Genomic DNA, 21,045 nt, shown 5'->3' with positions numbered 1-21,045 from the left:
ATAAAAAAAAACTCCCACACATTTTTATGTCCTTGTGTTCATTTCCCAGCTTTGCGTGATCACTGAACTCAGAGTAGCATACCTGTGGCTCCTATGAGGTCACCTCTCCAAGCACTAAACAGTAGACCTGTTGAGTTCAATTAGCTGGTGGCTTCATGTGCCTTCAGGCCACATCCTCGATAACCATAGACATTATGGGCATACATACCCGGTAACATTCCTCAAATGAAAGTAGGGACATTTCTCACTCCTCCAACTGACCTTCCTTGACCCCCATATTTTTGTGTTCTCTCCTTTGGCGGAGCATTTCCTGTCAGAAGAAGTACAAGTGCCGCTGCCACTACCACCAGCGAGGCACAGCACACATGCCCTCCGCCGTCTTGAGGAAACCCCTTAATCCCAATTTTATTTTATTTTATTCTTTGGTAGATATACAAAAAGAAAAACACTACAGTGGTAGCTCAGGTTAAGAACTTAATTCGTTCTGGAGGTCCGTTCTTAACCTGAAACTGTTCTTAACCTGAGGTACCACTTTAGTTAATGGGGCCTCCCGCTGCCACCGCACGATTTCTGTTCTCATCCTGAGGTAAAGTTCTTAACCCGAGGTACTATTTCTGGGTTAGCGGAGTCTGTAATCTGAAGCATCTATAACCCGAGGTACCACTGAAAATGAATTTTAGAAAGGGGCAAGATTAGACACGGATACAGAAAGTGTTTTTAATATAAAAAAAAGAGATTCCTTCTTTCTTTCTGCCTCTCAGAGCTGGCATCTCACTTGGGGCTGGGCCTTGGCGGCAGTGGCCACAACCTTACCTCCTCCTTTCCCTCTCTCCAGCAGCTTCTATGAGCTGTCCAAGGGAGGAGGCTGGCAGCGGGGGTCATGGAGAGACAACAGGATGCCGCCTCGCAGCCACTGCTACCACCATCGTTGCCGTTTGGGACAAGCACTGGCTCATTCTCCTCCCTGAGCTTGGCAGCAGTGGCACTGGCGGGGGAAACAGGGACATTCTGGGATCTAATCAGAAGCCAGGATGGCTTTCGTAATTCCGGGACTGTCCCTGGAAAATCAGGACCCTTGGAGGGTATGTGGCATATCAGAAACTGAATGGAGCAAATTAAACTCTTTTTAAGCAAAACTTGTTTGGGGATTAGGGAAGCAAGCCAGTTAGCACCAGGCACAGCCAAAGTCTGCTTGTAACTTGCAAAAAAGAAAAGAAAAAGAAAATAAAATCTCTCCAAAACTGAACTGTATTATTGCTTTCCATGATTAAACTCCAGGGGTGGGGGTGGTTTTGCAAGTTCAAAGTAGAAGCTGGCTGTGCCTGATGCTATTTGGTCTGTATCACCAAAAATACCCTCCTCTGATTAGGGAATCAGGGCAGATTTGAAGAATGGTTGGACATGTATCACTGGAAAACATTAAATCCAGCCCCTGCATTCTATATGCTGTAACTGTCTTCACCCTTGTGTTACCTGATGCATACTGAATCTAAGTACCGTATATATTCACAGTGCAATCCTATATATTTCTATTCAAAATAAATCCCATTTAGCTCAGTGGTTCTTATTCCTGGATAAATGGGAGGAAGATTGCAGCCTTAAAAGACCCACCTTGCAGATTACATGGTTCATTCCTTGTATTTCATTGCAGCTGTGAATGAGGATGACATCTGCAAACTGTGCCTCTGTGCCTATCTAAATATATAGATGTGTCTATATATGGCATCTGAAAGCTGTGCTTTGCATTCACTTTTAATGGGGACAGCCAGGTATGTTTAAGGAGGAGATAATTAGTTCATGTTCTCATTAGCTAGCAAAACTAAAAATCTGTGATAAAAATCTGAACTGGAGAGCGAGTGATAAGTATTCTAATCCTATTTGTGGGAGAAGGGAAAGAAAACCAGCTGGGAATTTATCTATCCACATTTGCAACTCTTTGTTGTTTTGATTAAGTCTAAAAGAGCCCATATTATGCAATTTAGAAGTCTGTTGAAATATATAATTGTAATTTTAATTCTGTGGTAATAATCAATGAATTGCCATTTTAATTATCTGGCAACAGTCAACTGAACTGCTAATTGAAATAATTAACCAAAGGGAGTTGGGGGGGGATAGGGGATGCCATATGCAACTGTGTTCATTGTTAATGAAATATCACTGTACCTTTAATGCAGATATAAGATATCCCCTATTTTTAGAAGAAGTATGTTCTAAGCAGGGTCTGGTCTGGATCTCATGGAATGGCAATTCTATCTTGAAGAGAAGGAATAAGGTTTCAATTTTTCCTGGCACAAAACTGCTTACTGCTCAATCCTGAGTTACACCTGCTGGCTGAGGATAGGATCACTCCTAAATCCCCCTGTACAGTAGAGGCAGAATATATACTGGCCCTGTGAATCTATGTTGGCATGGTGACATGTTTGTGCTGGTGAAGGCACAGCATTATGCAAAAAAGAAAAGGTGGTGCAAGTGAAAACATTCTTATTAAATTAATGGAGAACCCCAAGGTGACTCTGAGCTCTATCCAACAGAGGATAGGATTCCAGCTAACTCTTCACAACTATGGCTTAATAAGGAAACACAGATCTCACAAATCTATGCCTATGACTACAGGAACTTAGAATGCACTTCAGGGGACTTTGGTAAAGGGGAGCTTAGCAGGGAGGGAATGTATTAAACAAAGGTGTAGGGGTACTTAGTAGAGAGGGAATGTGTTAAACAGCTAAAACTGCTCCTGGTATCAGACAATTCGATCTAAGTTTATCAGTTAGTTGGTTGTTAGTAAGGAGTGGCATTCAGGTGAATGTAAGGTAGACTTCCGCATGTTTACTCAGAATGCGGATAAGATGGAGATAGTAGCCCATGCAAAGTGCAAATCCCCTCTCTCTTGCTCTTTGACCCTCTCCTCCCCTCTGCCACAGCAAAAACTATTTCCTCCCCCACCTTTCACTGGATGGAACAGGCTCCTGCAAACCCCGTCTCTCACTCTGTGACCCATCCGCCACAACACCCCTGTCCACGCAAATCCAAGACTCCACTGTAACAGACCCATGCAGTGCAGATGTCCTCTCTTGCTCTCCTAGACCCACTGTCTGCCTGCAGAAAAAATGTGCTCTCTCAAACTCCCACTCATGTTCTTGCTCTTCTCCTCCCACTGGACCCACCCACTGCCTGCAGTTTGGAGGAGGAGGAGCACAAAAATGGGAAGAAGGTGTCCTATTTGAAGTCCAAATGGAACAAGGGGCACTTTTGTCCCAAAAAAGGGATGATCTAAATTTTCTAGGGATGGGTGGCAACCCTAAGTTCCATATACTTAGAAATTATGTAACATTGTGGTTTGCAATAGAAAAAAATTATAGCAAAACATTTCTTCGTTGAAGGAATGTTCTCAAATGAACAGCTACAGGCAAGTGTCCTCTCATCACCATGCCCATCCCTATGTTATAAGCATTGGCCCAAATCCAGATGAACTTTGTTGTGATTATAGTCTCATAGAACCCAGGGGTGGGGTGGGGGAGTTAAGGATGGCTTTCAGTGAACTCCCATAACTAGCTTGAAAGCTGAAATGAGTCCCAAATATAAACTTAAAGGTTGGTAAGGGAGGCGCTTATTATAACCCAAATATTATATATAAAATGTGAAACAAAATTAAGAACTGTGGTCCTGCTGAACTAACTTTCAGGAGGGTTGCGCAAAACAATCACAGAGAGTTTCTTAAGGTCAATGAAAAAAAGCAACACAATAATTATGATGAGTAAATAATACTATTTACTCAATGTGTTACATTCAGAAAGAGCTACTGGGAACCTGTTTTATTTATTTATTTTATTGCTGGGCAATGGCTGCCAAACTTGGTTATAAAAACACTAGCTTGGGGTGTAGGGTGGGGTAATTTATTACTGCCAGCATTTACTCCAGTGAGTAGATACTGTACATCTGAAGGGTTAAAGAGGCTGCTCTACATTATTGCAAATTATTTTCTGACATCCCAGGAGAGTATTTTACCACTTGGATGTCTAAGAGGTGTCCCCCCCCCCCCGAGGTTTTGGCCTATCACATTCTCTCTCTTTTAAGTTGCACATCCCAAGACAGAAGCTGTCACTGTTTGTTGCTAAATCAGTTAGACTTTTACATGCACGCCTGTATTTTTTCCCCTGGTGCTTTGTAAATGTTTTCTCAAGAGTAGGCCACCTCTTGTGAAAATGCGTGGAGCATTTGAAAATGTTCACCTTTCAAAAATGAAATATGCTTACAGAATATTAAACATCCCAGTGCAGTTTCCAGGTTTAATATACAGGGCAGTTATTTTTTATGGAAGAAAAAACAGTGATAGTTTTAAACAAAGATAAATTTATTATGCGTATAGCTCCAGGCTATATATATATTGAAGCCCAGCTAAAGCAAGAACAGGGAACACCATTTTTTGTATCCTGTTGTTAGGGAAAAGTTCCTAGAAGGAAGTCTGGCACAAAGAGTGCTGCGAAAGATTTAATAACAATGGGGTGCAGGGGGGGCAGGGGATCCACAAATATTATTAAAAAGCATTGAAAGTACTCAATAAACTGAGGTTCTGCCCTCCCCACCACCAGCAGCCCGCCTCCGTCATTTCCCAAAAATGATGGGGTGATCCTTTAAAGATGAACTTGTTTATTTTTGGCATAAGCTTTGTTTGGTGCAAAGGATCCAAAATGATATCCTACGTTCGCTAGTAAACAAAGGTGGTTCTCCCTCCCCACTTTTCAATAGTTTCTGAACAGTGGGCTGTGATGTGTTCTGCAGATTCTCGCAGCCCAACAGGTGAACGCTTCGACTTTGGAAAAGCTTTGAGAGGACCCGGCTTTCCACAAACTGCACTGGCGATGATGTGGATTGGATGTGTTTGCTGGAAAGTTTCTGAATGTCTTAGAGGGCGGGGAGCAGTCAGCGGGGAGCGCGCGAGGCTTTCCCGGACTCCCGATTCCAATCCACACATTGTTGTGCACAAGAGCCTGCGCGCAGCTTGGTGGCACCAGACACCTCCCTTTCCCCCTCGGTGACTCCAATCCCGGCCCTGCCGCTCCTGCTCCTCTCTCTGTTCCGCAGTTTGCCGCTCTCCTCAGCCGCCGCTGTTTTCAGTCGGCAGCCGAGGCAGAGCTCCCAGTGTCCCCGGAGCTGGAGCGCAGGCGAGCCAAGCCGCTGGCTGCCCGTATCGGGGAGGAATCGGACGCGCGGCTCTGCTCGGCCGACCCATTCCGGCTGCAAAGAGGTCCGCGGAGGGCTCGTGCGCCCGGCGGCCCCTGCATGGAGGCGTCGGCCGCTGCTCCCCGGAGCCCCGAGGCGTAGCGCCCTCCTCCTCCGCCGCCTGCAATCCCACACCGAAGTTTGGGAGGCGCTCGGGAAAGTTTGAGCGCCGCGCTCTACGCACGGCCGTGGCCACCGTCCCCAGCAGGGCGCTCCAGAAGTCGCCCCCCGCATCATGGCGAGCAGGCCGGCAGAGCTGGAAGAGGCCGCCCGGCCGGCTCGCCGCTCCTCCGGCGGCTCGGCTCCCCCCTTGCGAAGGGGCAGTGTTGGCCAGCGGCCCCTCTGGGTTGTCTACATGGCGCTTTTCTGGAGGCTTAGCGCCGCCGATTCGGAGTTTTCCATTTTGGACGAGGCGCAAGTTTTAGCCACTCAGATGAGGAAACTGGCCACGGAGGAGCTTGGGGTTGTCACCATGCAGGTAAGCTTCCCTTCTCCCCGGCGCTCTTTCCCATTCTTCCCCCTGAATTCTTTCCCTCCTCCTTTCTCTCTCAGTTTCGCTTCCTTCTTCCTGGTTTTCTTTCTTCCCTTTCCCTTCATCCTTTCCTTCCTGTTTTTCTCCCACTTTTCTTTTTTCTCCCATTCCAACCCCCCCCCGCTCTCTTTTCAAATCCTGTCTTCTACCTTTTCTCCCTTCTCCTCTCCCCTCCCCCCCGCACCAATGGGCTGCTGCTTGTTTATATCCTCTGCTCTTTTGTTGCTTTAAATTTTGCTTGGAAGTGCCACCCCTCCCCTCAACTTGCAGGGAACTGGAGTTTTTACCCGCTTAGTGGCGTCCCTCGCTAGATCTCCGATGTTGGAGCACCACGCTGGCTCTCACCGTTGTTGTTGGGGCGGGGGGCGGGTTAGGCAGAAAGAGCCTGTGTTTTCTCACCGTTTGCAGACTTTTGATCAGAGCAGGCTGCTGAATCCTTTCATATAAGAGCATCGATGAATGTTGAAACATGATCCGCTGGTTTCAGGCTGTTGCCCCCCTGGGCAGAGATACTTGAAGGAGGAGGCTTGGAACTGGGTTTTCTGCATACTGTGTGTGTGTGTGTGTGTGTGTGTGTGTGTGTGTGTGTTGCTCCAAAGACCTGCTTCATTTTTGAGGTAGCTATGGAAATCCTTATCTTTGACAAATCCAATTTTGGCAGATTTGAGAAGCTTGAATGCTTCCAGCCACTTAACGCTAGGGTCGTAATTAGTAGCTAAAGCCAGACTACTTGGAAGCAAGTAAAATGAGATTTGATTGTTGACTGGCACTGCTTTCTCCTGGATCTTTTTGTGTGTGGCAGAGTTCTTTTTAAAAAGAAAATGCATTAACAGGACGATGATCCTATGCATGTTTTCTTGGAATTAAGTTTCATTGAGTTCAGGGGGCCTTATTCCCAAGTAAATTAGGATAAGAGTGTATCCTAAAGCTATCATTAACATTTTCTCTTAAAGTTGCCAAACTGCTCAATAATTTTGCTGGGTAGAGGAAGAGAGAGCTCCTCCGTTGAAATATTTTTATTTAACATTTTAGAATTTCCTCCCCACCCCCAATTTTCAACACAACAGCTAGGTAGGAGAAAAATACTAGAAATATATCAGAAATATAAATGGAAATGCTGAGAGGATTGGTGTAGTTTTCTCTTTTTTTGCGAAAAACAAAACACAAAAAGCAGTTTAACAAATTTTTAGTATTTTAACTCCTGAAACGCATTTCCTGGCACTGGGTAATTTGCCCCAGTTCAGAAAGAGCGAGATGATTAGCAATTATAGTCTATCTCTGCCTTTGTGGTTGCATATTAATGACAGTTTGACTATTGTGCTTTCTGTAAAGGAGGCTAATAGCTGTGTTACAGCAACCAACTGCAGCCTCCCCTGACAAAAGGTGAAATTGGATCCCCAAACACACTGCAAATGCGAGGTAGGGTCAGTGGCAAAGGCAGTTTTAAAGCCTCCCAGATTGAAAAGGAGACGCTTCATGGAAGCAGCAGGGGTCTGTGCCCAAATGGCCCTTTATCTTCTTCAAACTGGCTCCTTTCTACTATCTTTTGAAATATTATTGTTTCGGCTCCCTCCTAGGGCTCTTGGGCTTTTGTCAGAGTTTCTTTCCCCCTCGTTTATTGTAAGAAACAGCACATTAAAAATGACTATGCTTAACAAGGTAGATAGTAGTAAATTATTGATATACTGAACTATGGAGAATTTAGAAGTCACTTCCTTTCACCCACAAGAGCCGATGGCACATTTCTCTCCCTGTGTGTAATCTGTAGACTCTGGGAATACTGTTAAAGGAAAATGCTACTATACCATTAAAAGAGATGCTCTCATTTTACGAACTTCCCCCTTACTGGTACATGCCTATGTATAATTATGTTTGTGCAAAGTGGTCTTTTCTTTCTTTCTTTTTTACATCAGGGCATGTAAAAAATGCATTTGCATGCATTATTTGTCATGTTAATTCTTTAGCTTGTTGGGCGATTAAGTATCTGTCACTAAGAATTGTGGCTTTTAAAGGTTTATTGGCTTCCAGAAGAAATGTTTGATGCCCATACTAAATATATTGTCTTACTGTTAACTGGGATGGGTGAAGCTAGATGCCATCAAGACAGTAAAGCCAGAGATTGGTAAAAAAGAGAGTGGTAAAAAAAAAAAAAGTTCGTTGTTTTTCATTTGTTTCAAACTTGCCATGGTTTCTGCAGAGACTTTACTGCAGAAGGAAGTTAGTGTAAAAATACTTAATTCAGAAGGTGGTGATTTTGTTGACTTTTATGTATAATTTAGCTGTAGATACTGAAGCGTGTTTGTTGTCTCAAATATCTGCAGTCGTAAATCTGGTATAATACAGAAGATCTCCCTATGGTCCTGTTGACATCATCAGGTGTCCATAGTAATTGGGAATGTGTCAAAAAAGAAACTAGAGGAACAGTGAAGGACCTTTACATATCCTAATTGTTGTGAGTGGGTATCTAGCAGTGGAGACAGCAGGAAGGAGGCCTAAAAAATCAGAGACCAACTAAAGGAGATATGGGGAATGACAAGGACAAAGCCCAGAGAAGAGAGAATAAATCAGGGCGAGACTGCAAGTTGTGATTGTAAGGAGGTAGAATTTGATTTCAAATGCCTTAAATGATTGATCAGAAGAACTGAAGGAGAGTGAAATGTTCTCCCTGACAATTAAGTTAAGGAGAGAGAAGGGGTTGGAGAAGTTGAATAGGTGATTCTGGGCTCTGAATAGTTCACATCATTATGTTTGGAGTAACAGGACTGTATAAGGAGGTGACACCAACCAGAACAATGTGAAAATAAGAAAGCGGGTAGCCACTCCCAGGTTTGTGAAACCCAATGATGAGAGAATGGAAGGGGCTATCTGTATTTCAGTTGATTTGAAAGGCAAAACAGTATTTCTGTTCCCTGTGAGTGGGGTGGCAGTGAGATGACGTATCAAAAACGTTTGTCAGAGATTGACTTGAGTATATTTGAATCTATGGGAATTAGTTAAGATTGCCCATGAAGGCTGTGTGAAGAAGCAACCAGCCTCAGTCCCCCATCGCCTACAGAAATGGTCCCCACAAAGGGAGAAGGGATGAAGGAAACCTCTAAATCTTGAAGAAGCTGCAGGAAAGGTGAGAAGGGTAACCAAGGGTAACCAATGTGACAATCGGCCTCAGAAGACCCTGTAGTGGGTGGTTGTGTGCAGTAGAGAGCATGATAAGATTCAGAACTTTTGTTAGGCGTTTCTGAATTTCCTACAGCATTCTTTTGCTCCTGTTCCTGGATTTTCGTTTACTGCTGATATGTTTCCGTCTTCTGTGTTTTATTCTTACAGTTCTAATATCCCTTAATGTGAAATGCTTGAAGTTCTTATATAAATGTAATAAATTCATCCCAAAGCATGTTTGATATGGAGACATGCACCTATGTATAGTTGTGGGGAAAAACACACATCTGTTGCGCAGTGAGTGAGGTTAGTAGCAGGAATGCATTGATCTAAACATCAGGATTGTTTTTCATTTTGTATGGCACACAGAATTACTTGTAACAGAAATGTGGATTTAGGGCTTTTAATATAGATAGTTGTGTTGATTTGCATTTAGTATAACCTGAAGCGTATGTAACCCGAGGTACCACTGTACTGCTAATGGAATGGCATGGCTTTCATTTTACAAAGAATGTGTTTCGTCTTTGATCAAAAAAGTTAAACAACCAACAAATGTGTGGTCTGAATTTGCATGGTTACAAATATTACACAAAATGTCTAAAGGATCCTTCATTTTGACCATTTGGTCATATTCTGGTACTTGCTGGAATAAATAATCTAGAATATATAGACGTTTAATCAGTAGTGGTTTTTTTAGTATTTTACTGAAAGCTAGTTATACTTTCCTTAACCTAGTCTCTAAAAGTTGTGTTGTGGTTTATAAATGAGAAATGCTATGACTCAGAAAAAGGTAATACATTATACCTAGGGTCACATCCAGTGTTAGTCATACTCAGAGTAGACCTGTTGAAATTGATATGATTTTTCAATTCAATGGGTATACTCTGAATAAAAAATATGTGTAAGGTAACATCCTAAGGCTTCAATGGTATACCTGGTATATAGGAATTTGGCCACAATTGTAAGGTATCTTAGTATCTTGCTATACTTTTTGTCAGGCTGTACTGGTAGGCTGGTTCTGAACTGTTTGCTTGTGACTGGGAAATTGGAATAAATATGAAGTGACTAGCAATATCATTACTGGGGATTTGTTTCTTGATAGACCAGTGAAATAACCTTACCTTACCTTAAGTACTTTTAGCTGGAAGTGAAACCCATTGAGCTCAGTGAAACTGCCTTCTGAGTAAATACGCATAGGATAAGACTGTTAGCCATTCCTATTTGTGAATTCTTTGAAGAAGGAGAAGCTAGTTCATGCATGTGTACAGTATACGTCACTTGAACACTAAATACTTATTTTACATACAAGAGACACGGCCAAAAAGTGTGAATTGTCATTATTATTTATTAAATTTCTATACCAAAGATCACAGGGCAGTTCACAATATAAAATGGTCTCCTCTGAATAATAATTGTGTTTGAATTTGGTATTGGAGGATATAAAAGTACTGTTGATGATGATTAATCGCTAATAGAGTAATGTGCATGTATGTGACCCTGTCGTAAGATGCAAACTAGGTGTTACATGGGAGATGCTTTTATAAAATGAAAAAGTACATTGTTATGAAAATCAGGTGTGGGAGGCTTCCAGCTTGATAGAAAACTGTGTTAGGAAGGCCTTCTCTTTATGTTATGTTAATTGTTCTGCTTAAAATCCACCCCCCCCAATTGGATGGATGGAAAAGTAACTGTTTTCCTCCATTATTGAGTGGAAAAGAACCAAAGGAGACCATTCCTAAATCACAGTGGAAATCTTGGGGTTGGGGAGGGGGGAATTAGGAGACAATTACATGCATTCTCTATGCATTATCCAAGTTGTTCCTAAGATAATTCTGTTCATTCCCCATCATGTATCCACTGTACCTTAGTATTTGGAGATATGTGTCTTTGTCCCTCATCCATAACAAGTATAAGTTAAAACAAAATTTTTTTTTCCTTCCAGTAGCACCTTAAAGACCAACTAAGTTAGTTCTTGGTATGAGCTTTCGTGTGCATGCACACTTCTTCAGATACATGCACACGGAAGCTCATACCAAGAACTAACTTAGTTGGTCTTTAAGGTGCTACTGGAAGGAAAAAAAATTTTTGTTTCAAGTATAAGTTACAAAATGTCAAAATATTTATCATGTTAGTGTATTATAATTAGTACTGTGCTGAAATCTGCCCTCCCAATTTTACAAAAAAAGTTTGTGAAATAGGTTTTAAAATTTTCTTATTCTTAGGACACATTAGAATTTATGTAGGTTTTGAGTTTTCCTTGTTATTGGGAAGTGGCCAAAGACAGTTGTGTTTGGTTTTCCTTTCAATAAACAAATCTGTAGGCTGCCTGCACTTCCTGATCTGAAAAAGCCCATGGGGGGAGACATCTCTGGATATCTCCCTCTGGACTTTAATTGACGTGTGGGCACCTGGGAAAGCTGCAGAGGGGAAATTCTGTATTCAGCCCACAGTGCTGTTGTACTTTGGCCACTAAACACCATATAATTAAAATAGGAAAAGTAAGTGTATCATCATCACCCCAGCTCTTGATAGGTTTCTAGTGTTGCATACCCCTGATCTGAGAGGGGAAGGTCAAAGAGGTTTCTTGGCTCTGCATAGCACGAAACATCCTCATGTTTTGTATTTAATGAAGCAAAAACAGGCTTAAAATATGCAGGGGTCAGTGGATCACTTCAAAATTGGGAGTACTTAGTAATTGGATGAGGCATTGTGCTAGCTGAAGGTTTAGCATATGAAAAGCTGCTGTTTTGTCGAGTAGAAAAATTCCCAAGATTGTTTTAACACAGAACTGCTTATATAAAAGTGAATGTGTCTGACCGCAAGGAACACCACAAATTAATTGTACTTCAGGCTAAAGCAGGAATAGCCAATGTGCTGCCCTCCAGATGTTACAGGAATACAACTTCCATCATATTTGACAGTTGGCCATGCTGGCTTGGATTGAAAGGAGTTGGAGTTGAGCAGCATCTGGGAGATGATGCTACATTGGCTACCCTAGTCTAAAGTAGGACGACCAGATAGAAAATATAGGATTCCTGTACGTATTATTAGTTGTGCAGAAGAGGGAATTTTAGCAGGTGTTGCTTGACCTGCAAGCAACACCTACAGGTTTCTCCTCTTCTACAGCTACTAAAGGTGCAAAGAGCCTTGCTTGGCCATCTTTGCCTAAAGGCTTCTGCCTTACTATTTATTGCATTATTTACACACTTGGAAAATTGTTGAAGCTAAAGGAAACATGAGAGGGAGGAAAATTCCCCTTCCTTCTGCTCTGCTTTGTGTCTTTGGCAGTGCTTTGGGCTACATTATCTATTGGCATAACTTGGCCTACAGAGAATTAAAGCATTTGTATAAAAGTCAAATTATTCTAGTTTCACCAGACAGTCAGGCTTTGTCTGTGGCTTATGACATGATGGTGGAAAGTGATCAAATAAATGTGATTTGTTAAAACAATTGACAAAGGGATCCCAGCTCTAATTATGTAGAACAAGATTTAAAATATTAATTAGCCCTAAGTTTGACAGAAACACGTTAATTGTTCTGCTGGTGTGTAAATGTATAATCTGGTGTCACTGGGGCACACATTGCTGTGGTCTGCTTCATAGTATATAGAAGACTTATGCTGCCAGGAGTTCAGATGACCAGAGGATTCTAATGGAAGAGACAAACCTATAAGCAAAGATGGTTGTGTACACTTGCCTATACCACTGTATATCTAAATTTTGCAATCCAAAAAGGTGGACATGGACTACATACTCCATGCTTGTGGGTTTCACATGCAGATTGACTGAGCATCAAGAAGGGATCTGTTTATAGGCACCTGCAGATCTTGCACCACAGGCAACTTCACCTGAAACACAGTGCTCAAAGGATAAGCAAGGATCTGCAAGCTAACCAATGAGAGTGATATCATCAATGTTTTGATGAGTCAGTAACTAGTTTAGGCTGGAACGCCTCTCTTCATAGGTGTCAGCCTGTCCTTTTCAAGAACAGCAAGGGAGATGCCACTTAGCCTCCTCATACCACTGGAAAGGGCTGGAGCAGGACCTTTTCACATTGGCCAGGGGTGCCAAAGTGTTGCGCAGCTGTGTGTTTAGGCCACTGGTGGCAAGAAATTCTATGCAGGAGAATGTGTTGGCTGGAGTGCTCTTTCCTTGCTCTGCATCCAGCATGGAAACCCAAGCAGCCTGGTAGAGAAAGGAGACTCCCTCCTCTGTGTCTAGCATGGAAATGTGACAGGCTGCCACCAGAGCAACATTGTTCTCCATCCTTCCTCTGCAAGGAGGCTAGAAATTTTGTTTTGGCAGAATATTAACTTTTGTGGGCCTGTTTACAAGGTTGGCATTTTCTTCTCAAATAGTCCAGAAGCTTCATGTCAGTCCTGATGAATTAGCAAGCAATGCAAGTGAATTTATTTTAAACAACATTTAACGGTTTTCTATGGGTGTAATAAGGGTGGCTCTGTGGGTAAAACCTCAGTGCCTAGGACTTGCCGATCGCATGGTCGGTGGTTCGAATCCCCGCGGCGGGGTGCGCTCCCGTCGTTAGGTCCCAGCGCCTGCCAACCTAGCAGTTCGAAAGCACCTCCGGGTGCAAGTAGATAAATAGGGACCGCTTACCAGCGGGAAGGTAAACGGCGTTCCGTGTGCTGCGCTGGCTTGCCAGATGCAGCTTGTCACGCTGGCCACGTGACCCGGAAGTGTCTGCGGACAGCGCTGGCTCCCGGCCAATAGAGTGAAATGAGCGCACAACCCTAGAGTCTGGCAAGACTGGCCCGTACGGGCAGGGGTACCTTTACCTTTACCTTATGGGTGTAATATTTTAGTAATATTTTGCACTAATTTAATGGCATGCAATATTGTAATATTTTAGACTGTAGTTCTGAGAACCTTGTTGCTGTCAGCTGCCTTTGGCATCCCTATGGTGAGGAAGAAAAGAGGAGCTCGATAACCATTGCTGTATTTTGAGGTGTATCTTTGACTTTCCAACCATGTACAACTTCAGTAATGAAAACTTCCTCTTAAGATAGGGGCATTCAGCTGCTTTTGTGCAAACTGTTGCTGCTACTTATCATCCCAAAGAACTCCCATATTTCATGCAGTAAACAGGCTCTGAAAATCAGAGGCCACAGACCGTGATAAAAAAAATCCACTTTTTCAGATTGTACATATCAGTTTGATTTGGTTTCAGTTGTATGTAAATCTTATTATATCATATATATGTGTGTGAGTATCAAGGTGTTTCTGTGGTTTTTGAGCTGAATATTAACATGTTGTTGTGTAGTGTCTTCCTCATCAGGTGTGCTAGTTGATGTCATACCTACACAAATTGAAGAAAATAATAATAGTGCACAAATCATCATCATCATGGTTTATTTATATGCTGCCTCTCTATAAACCATGTGCTAGGCAGCTTGCAACATAAAAAGATTTACATCATTACAAAATGATAACAAAAATAATCATAACCAATAAATTAAAATCTCAATGCAATTAAGCAATTCCCACATAAGACATAATAAGATCTAGCAATAAAGATTAAAAAATAATCATACAAATAACAGCAAAAATTAAGCATGTCCAAAATTAAACATTGACCCCAACAAAACTCCTAAACAGTACCCCTATTCCAATCCCAAGAGTCTCTAGGCATGCTGAGCAGCAGGTCCTGCGGGAATCACATCAAATATAGTTTCTCTGGCCTCTTTAGCAGCCTCAGTCAGTGCCCCACCCACCCAGGCCACGTGAAAAGAGGCTGGCAAGGCATGGAGCATGTAGAGCACGACTTGCAGCAAACAAATGCACTAGCATGGTCAAGGAACCCACCTTAGGATAAAATAGTGAGATGCAACCTATACCTGTACAGTGGTCCTTGCTCATCTCCTGTAAAGATCTGTGTAGAACAGCACTCAGGTTCTACTAATTGTCCTGTTAGCTAGGCAAACTAAACTGAGTTGATCTGACTTACATGGGAAAAGTAGATTTCTCATTGTTTGGTGCTATTCCTGCGAAGCAAGATGTCCTCTGATTTGTTGGTCAGTGAACAAAAGGAAGTGGTTTTAAAGATGTGACTTTGAGTGTTGGAATTTGGTAGTTCCAAATGTAATGCAGGCTACCAAAGGAAGTTGCCAGCTAACTGCTGTGGCGCATCACTTGCTTTTGAATGAACTGAGACAGAGTGAGAGTGGAGTTTGGGCTGTTACATTCCACATGAGCCAAGAGGCCTCCTATCCTCATGCCCTGGAAGAGATGTCTGAAGCTGATTTTCATCTGTTTGCTTTAGAGAGAAGGTTGTTACTTTCCATGTTGTGACCATCAGAAAATAATGATGACCTTACGCGTTTTGTCGCTTTGAGAATTATTGCTGTGCACACCGGTTATCGGTTCATCTGAAGGAACGACAGGAAGCGGCTATTAAATTGCTAGAGATTCCTGATGCATTCATATCACTTCGTTTATAAAACAAATTGCCTCTTCTCAGCAATTGCCAGGTACATGAACAAAATAATGACATTGTCAAAGGTGATGGTAGAATAGTGGACTGACAGAGGATTATTCAATACTGAGACTGTAGGAGAGTTATAGTTAAGGTCATATGCAAAGTGCATTGAAGGACCACTTCAGGGAGTTGTGGAATCCATTCATGGAAAAGGTTTATGTGCAGAGAATGCGCAAAAATGTTGCAACTCTTTTTGAGGAGCAGCTCGTTAACAAAAGTGGGACCTTATTTACATGGCACTGAAGAACAATTTGCATCTGTTTAGTATGCCTGCCAAGATGAATATCAATAAAAAATACTACACTGAAGACAGATGTTACGGACTAAATGGTGATTTTAAATCATGATGTTGATATTGGAACAGTTTTCCAGATGTGAGAATCAGAGCTTTTCTCCAATGCTGTCAAGTGTATATCTGTTGGCATCAAGTAACATTTCTTACCACTTCTAGAGGAGAATCAGCGCAACTCTGGTGCCATAATATGTGGTTGATAGTTTGAGATGAGGCTATGCATGCTGAAGACATTCCAGGAATATCTTTAGATATTATCAGTCTTTTACCTGCAGAGAAATGGAAAATATCTTGGTCTGGGATAGATGCAACCTCTCCAGTTATTAAGAGTTCAAAGGAGGAACCAGGAAGCAGATACTTCCCAGCTGTTAATACAAAGAACTAACAGAATATATATGAGAACTTTATATGAGAAACAGATATTTCAGCTGATTAGGACCTTTGCAGATTTTGTTACATAACTACTATGGTTACATAACTACTATGGTGTACATCATGTCCTTACATCCAGTCTTACACCATACAGAGTGCTGACAATGCCAACAAGACAACCCATCAAAATAAGGCTGCAGTTCAATGCACAACTTACCTGGGGGTCCATCTTATTGAACTCAGTGGGACATATATCTGAAGGGATTGTGTTGTAAAACTTTTATTTCAACAATAGAGCAAATTAACTCTTTTGCCAACTGAATTAAGCCTTGTGTTACAACAATTTGGTGTATACTCGGTTTACATTAATTATAAGCATCTTGCTAGAACTAAAGTTGACCAGATTAACAGCTCAAATGTATTTCTTCTTTTTAAGCTTCTGGTTGATGTAGATTATTTAAATATCTGACAAACTTTTTTTTTTAATGTTGAAGCTGATAAATGCTTTATGGGGCCATTTCCCCTTCAAAAATGGTGTATACTACTGTAATTGGAGTGGAAGTCAGTGAAGTAAAATATCATCTGTTTTACATGATTGTGTGTTGGTTTGGTTCCAATCATAACAGTGTTTTAAGAGACTCTCTGAATGCTCAGGACTACAGCATTTTTCATTATGTTCCTCTTCCACTTGCCTTTTTTATGAAACATTTTGGAAAGATATAACAAGGCCCTAGTGGAAAGGCAGTTAATGTTGTCATGCTTAGGAGGAGGAAAAAATCTGAATTTTTAATTAGGCTTTAGTTGTTTCTTCAAAGCGTCAAGGCATCATTAGTGATGTAAGTCTTGTTGCATTAGCGGAGACTGACATTTCACTTCAAACACAGAGAATGCAGCTGTCCTGTGCAGATAAAAGTTGCCAAATGTGGTGCAGCAAGGTGGATTTGTAGATAATTAGCTGTCCCATTTTTACTGCTGTGCTGAAGAACCCTGCCAGTCATGTCAGGGAAAAGAGAAAGCTGGAATTATTAACTGGGAGAAAATCCAAATATGCCATAAAACACTTCTGGAATCACTTCAGCTGTGGCAGGGCTGATAAGATGTATGTTAAGGGAGCACACAAAATGAGTACAGTATATGATATCGCAAGCTGCTGCCGCCACTTTTTTAATTAAAAACCCCTCAAAACTTTAATTTAGTCAACTGGAAATAGCATGGGCTATAATGAATCCTTTACTGTGTAGTAAAATAATTGCTTTGGATCCATTAGTCTCAACAAGACTTTGTAGCAAATAATGTAGTGTGGCATAGTTTTGAATGAACCCTTCTGGATCAAGATACCCCAAAGTAATCCAGCATTACTGGATCAGTCCAGTATCCTGCTTTACCACAGCAACTGGTATTCAGTGATAGACGGTCTCTTGAATGTGGAGGTTACTGTATGTAGAGTTCTCATGACTAACAGCCATTGCCAGTCCTGTCCTTCATGAATTTGTACGTCTAACCGATAGTGGCTGTTGTGTTGTGGCAACGAATGCCATAAATTTATCACTCCATTTTATTGAAACATTTTGAAAGAAAGTGGGGGTAGTAATTCGCTGGTTTCTTAGCTTTAGTTGCTCCTGCTCAGTGTGTGAAGTTCCGTGGTGGACCATGCGAGTACAGAGATGAACCTGCAGCAGAGGTCTCCTACAAGCTTTATACGCTTCCATGTTCTTTGAAAGCCTGATCAGAACTTGGTTTAAGAGCTTAACTGACTTCACTAGGTGGTTAATGCCCACACTCCTATGGTTCACCATTAACTAGATTTGAAACTATGGTCTGAAGCTAATTGCAAGTTTCAGGTTAATAGCAAAGCTTAGTTTAGCATTCAGCATCCATAAGGTTAGTGCTGATAAAAGTTTCATCTGTGGCAAGGCTGGTTGGAAGAGGGGAGGGAGGATTTGTGCCATACGTAGGTGAGAAGGAGCCCACCTTCTTGTATGACCTAGTTGTAGTTATTGTATGCTGGGATTCACTGGTGTTTGCTGTGATAAACATACAGGACCAGTTCTGATGCAACAAACTATAGTTTGTTAACTCAAGAATGACATCAGGACCGTGTGCGCCTTTGCTTCTGAAATGCTGTGGTTGACATTATTCATGCTAGAAGCCCCCACAGCTGTTGTGCAAGGGGAGGAAAGCAGTAGTGGGGTGAATATGCAGTCCCAATTCTTGTTCTTGACTTAATAAGCCAAGGTTTATGAAACCAAGTTCATGACCTCTGAAACAGCCCTAAAGTGCAAAGGAGAGATGCTCAGTTCCCAACTCAGAGGACACATATGCAGTTGTACTTGGTTAGTGCATGTAATCCGAAGTGTTTAGAGGATGTACATTTCCCTAGTGCCACGCAACGTGTGAATGTATATCCAGTGTTTAATAAATAAATGAAAACTAAAATAGTGTGAATGGTTGTACAACACATCTGTAGGCTATGTTTACTGAAGGCATTCATGTTATAAATGACTCCATGGGTGTAGCGGGGGGGGGGAGGAAGGGGCAGCTGCCCCCCCAGTCAATACAATTCAGTAATAGTACATAGCAAACTGAGGCCTGTCCCCACAAAAAAAAAAATAAAAAAAAATCCTGGCTACGCCCATGGATGACTCATGACAGTACATTTTAGTCCCATAAATTTGAAAAGTATATTCTCATAATGGCTAGTTGCAGAAGGCTTTCATCACATTTGGTGACTGTTTTCTCTTGTTATTGTAATGTAACAGTTGTTTGGATTTGGCACCCAGAAAATTAAGTGGAGATGGGTGTATAAATAATTTGTAATGTGTATATGGAGCGACTTTTACCTTAAATAGCACCATGCCTTTAGATAGCAATCACCAATAATCAAAGAAGTTGCATTCTAGTTTCAGGGAGATAAGTGGTTTTTGAAAGGAGCAAGAGGCCCCATTAGTGAAAGCATGCCTCTAGTTAAGAACAGTTTCAGGTTAAGAACGGACCTCCGGAATGAATTAAGTTCATAACTAGAGGTACCATTGTATAATATAGCTTGCTCATTGATTTTTTCTTGGACTTCCCCCCCTCTATAGCAATATACATGGATCCCCCCTCTGTCTCTCTGTTTTGCCCTCACAGTAAATTTGAGGCAATCCCAGAGTCATTGGCGACTAGACCTAATGGTCAGGGGTCCCTTTACCTTCACCTTTAAGCTCATTCCTATTTTCCTTTCTCTTCAGTGAAATCAGTGACTAGATGGCCTCTTCAACCTACAGAGCAGATGGTCTGTGCATGTGGGTGCGTACAAGACCAGCACAGGCATATTCTACAAATTCTCTACATGATATAAATCAGTATTGATTCTGATACAATTTTAGGCAATTTCTGTTGTTGCATACAGTCAAGGCACTGCTAAAACACTCTGAAATAAGAAAATATCTGAATCATATATTATTGTTACTAAAAAACAAGACTATTGTTGCTAAAGAAGACTATTGAATAAAGGTTTTTGTGTGTGCATATACCACAGTGTGTGTGTATTCAACAATAGCTATTGATGGTTTATACAACTTTTCTGTCAGCAAATACCAAAAGTTGAATACAAAGGGAAAATCAAAATGTCACATAAAACCACTTTAGTAACAAACAGAAACAAATAAGAGTAGCAAAAGATCAAGCCACAATCCCCACAAACCAATTTTTTAAAACTACTAGCCCTTTTTTATAAAGGTTGGTGGAACAGGAGAGTCTTTACTAATTTTCTAAAACTGATAAGTATTGTAAGTAGGTCAGCCTATAGGCAGGTTTTTCTGTAAGTCAGACATTCATTTGACCTAATGCAAATGTGGATTCCTGCAAATTAATGATAGGGGAGATTCATATGTGTGTAGGCGTTCCCATATGTGTGTAGGCGTTATACTGGACAAGTTAGAGCAGGGTGTCTATCCAGATGTTGTTCCAGCTAAAACTTCCATTGTCCTGGCCGAGGTTAAGGGATAGAGTCCAGCTGCCACTGGACAGCCACCTGTTCCCCATTCTTGACTGAGAGCTTTAAGTGTTCTATAAGCAGCACCTTAAAATGATATTGGAAACAGACAGAAGTACTTAAGGCCTCCTTCAGACCTCCAGGTGTATTCTGAAACATTTCATTGATACAATAATAATGCTTTGGTGGTGGATTTATACTCTGCTATCCACACATTTATGCTGCACTCTTACACTATAACTCCTGCCAACCTAGCAGTTCGAAAGCACATCAAAGTGCAAGTAGATAAATAGGTACCGCTCTGGCGGGAAGGTAAACGGCTTTTCCATGTGCCGCTCTGGTTCACCAGACGTTGGCCACATGACTGCTGTATGCCTGCTCCCTTGGCCAGTAAAGCGAGATGAGCACCGCAACCCCAGAATCTGCCACAACTGGACCTAATGGTTAGGGGTACCTTTACCTTTACCTTGCACTATAACACAGCAAAAGTAGGAGTATAAAAACCCAACAATAACATTTGTGGTATGAAAAGTCATAGGAGTTCATCAAGACATTACAGGATGTGCACTGTTTGAAAACAAAGTATTATATATGTACTAAAACCTTTGCAGGCACATGCAGTCTTGAAAGTGGGATTGTGTATAATGCCATCATGAACACACATCATCAAGAATGCACAATAAAAAGGGTGTCTGAAGCGGCTCTGGAATGGACTCTGTGACTTGCATTTTACAAGAGAACACATGATTTAGCACGCTTTTAATTATTTCTTCACCAAGAATGTTTTTGATGTTTTGCGAAAATTGCTAAATTCACCGAAGGATGTGCAGTGCCTTCTCAGAAACAAACCTCCCTTTAGTTCTGTGGGACTTACTCTCAGGTAGGTGTGTGTAGGATTGCAGTCTTAAGTGAGAGGCTGCTTAAAAAAGACACACCGAATAGTGAGGTTCTAATAAACCTCACGCGTGGGAATTGGGCAAGTGGAATTTGAATGTGTTTGTA

General features: G+C 41.7%; 1 protein-coding gene across 3 annotated transcripts in view; it reads left to right on the top strand.

The window, feature by feature from the left end:
- Positions 1-4,575: 4,575 nt before the first annotated feature.
- CACHD1 (cache domain containing 1) overlaps positions 4,576-21,045 on the top strand; it is a 123,586-nt gene continuing 107,116 nt past the window's right edge. For 2 of the 3 annotated variants that reach the window (XR_014549766.1, XR_014549767.1), the window contains exon 1: positions 4,576-5,698. Coding sequence is in view for 1 of the 3 variants with exons in the window: in XM_083621096.1 (XP_083477222.1) it covers positions 5,456-5,698 (243 nt within the window). In the remaining 2 variants the exon portion in view is untranslated. The remainder of the gene's footprint in view (positions 5,699-21,045) is intronic. The other variant, XM_083621096.1, reaches the window with a different exon arrangement.

Source organism: Podarcis filfolensis, assembly GCF_964270895.1.
Source record: "Podarcis filfolensis genome assembly, chromosome: 6".
Taxonomy (NCBI): domain Eukaryota; kingdom Metazoa; phylum Chordata; class Lepidosauria; order Squamata; family Lacertidae; genus Podarcis; species Podarcis filfolensis.
This window is presented reverse-complemented; position numbering and strand designations above follow the sequence as displayed.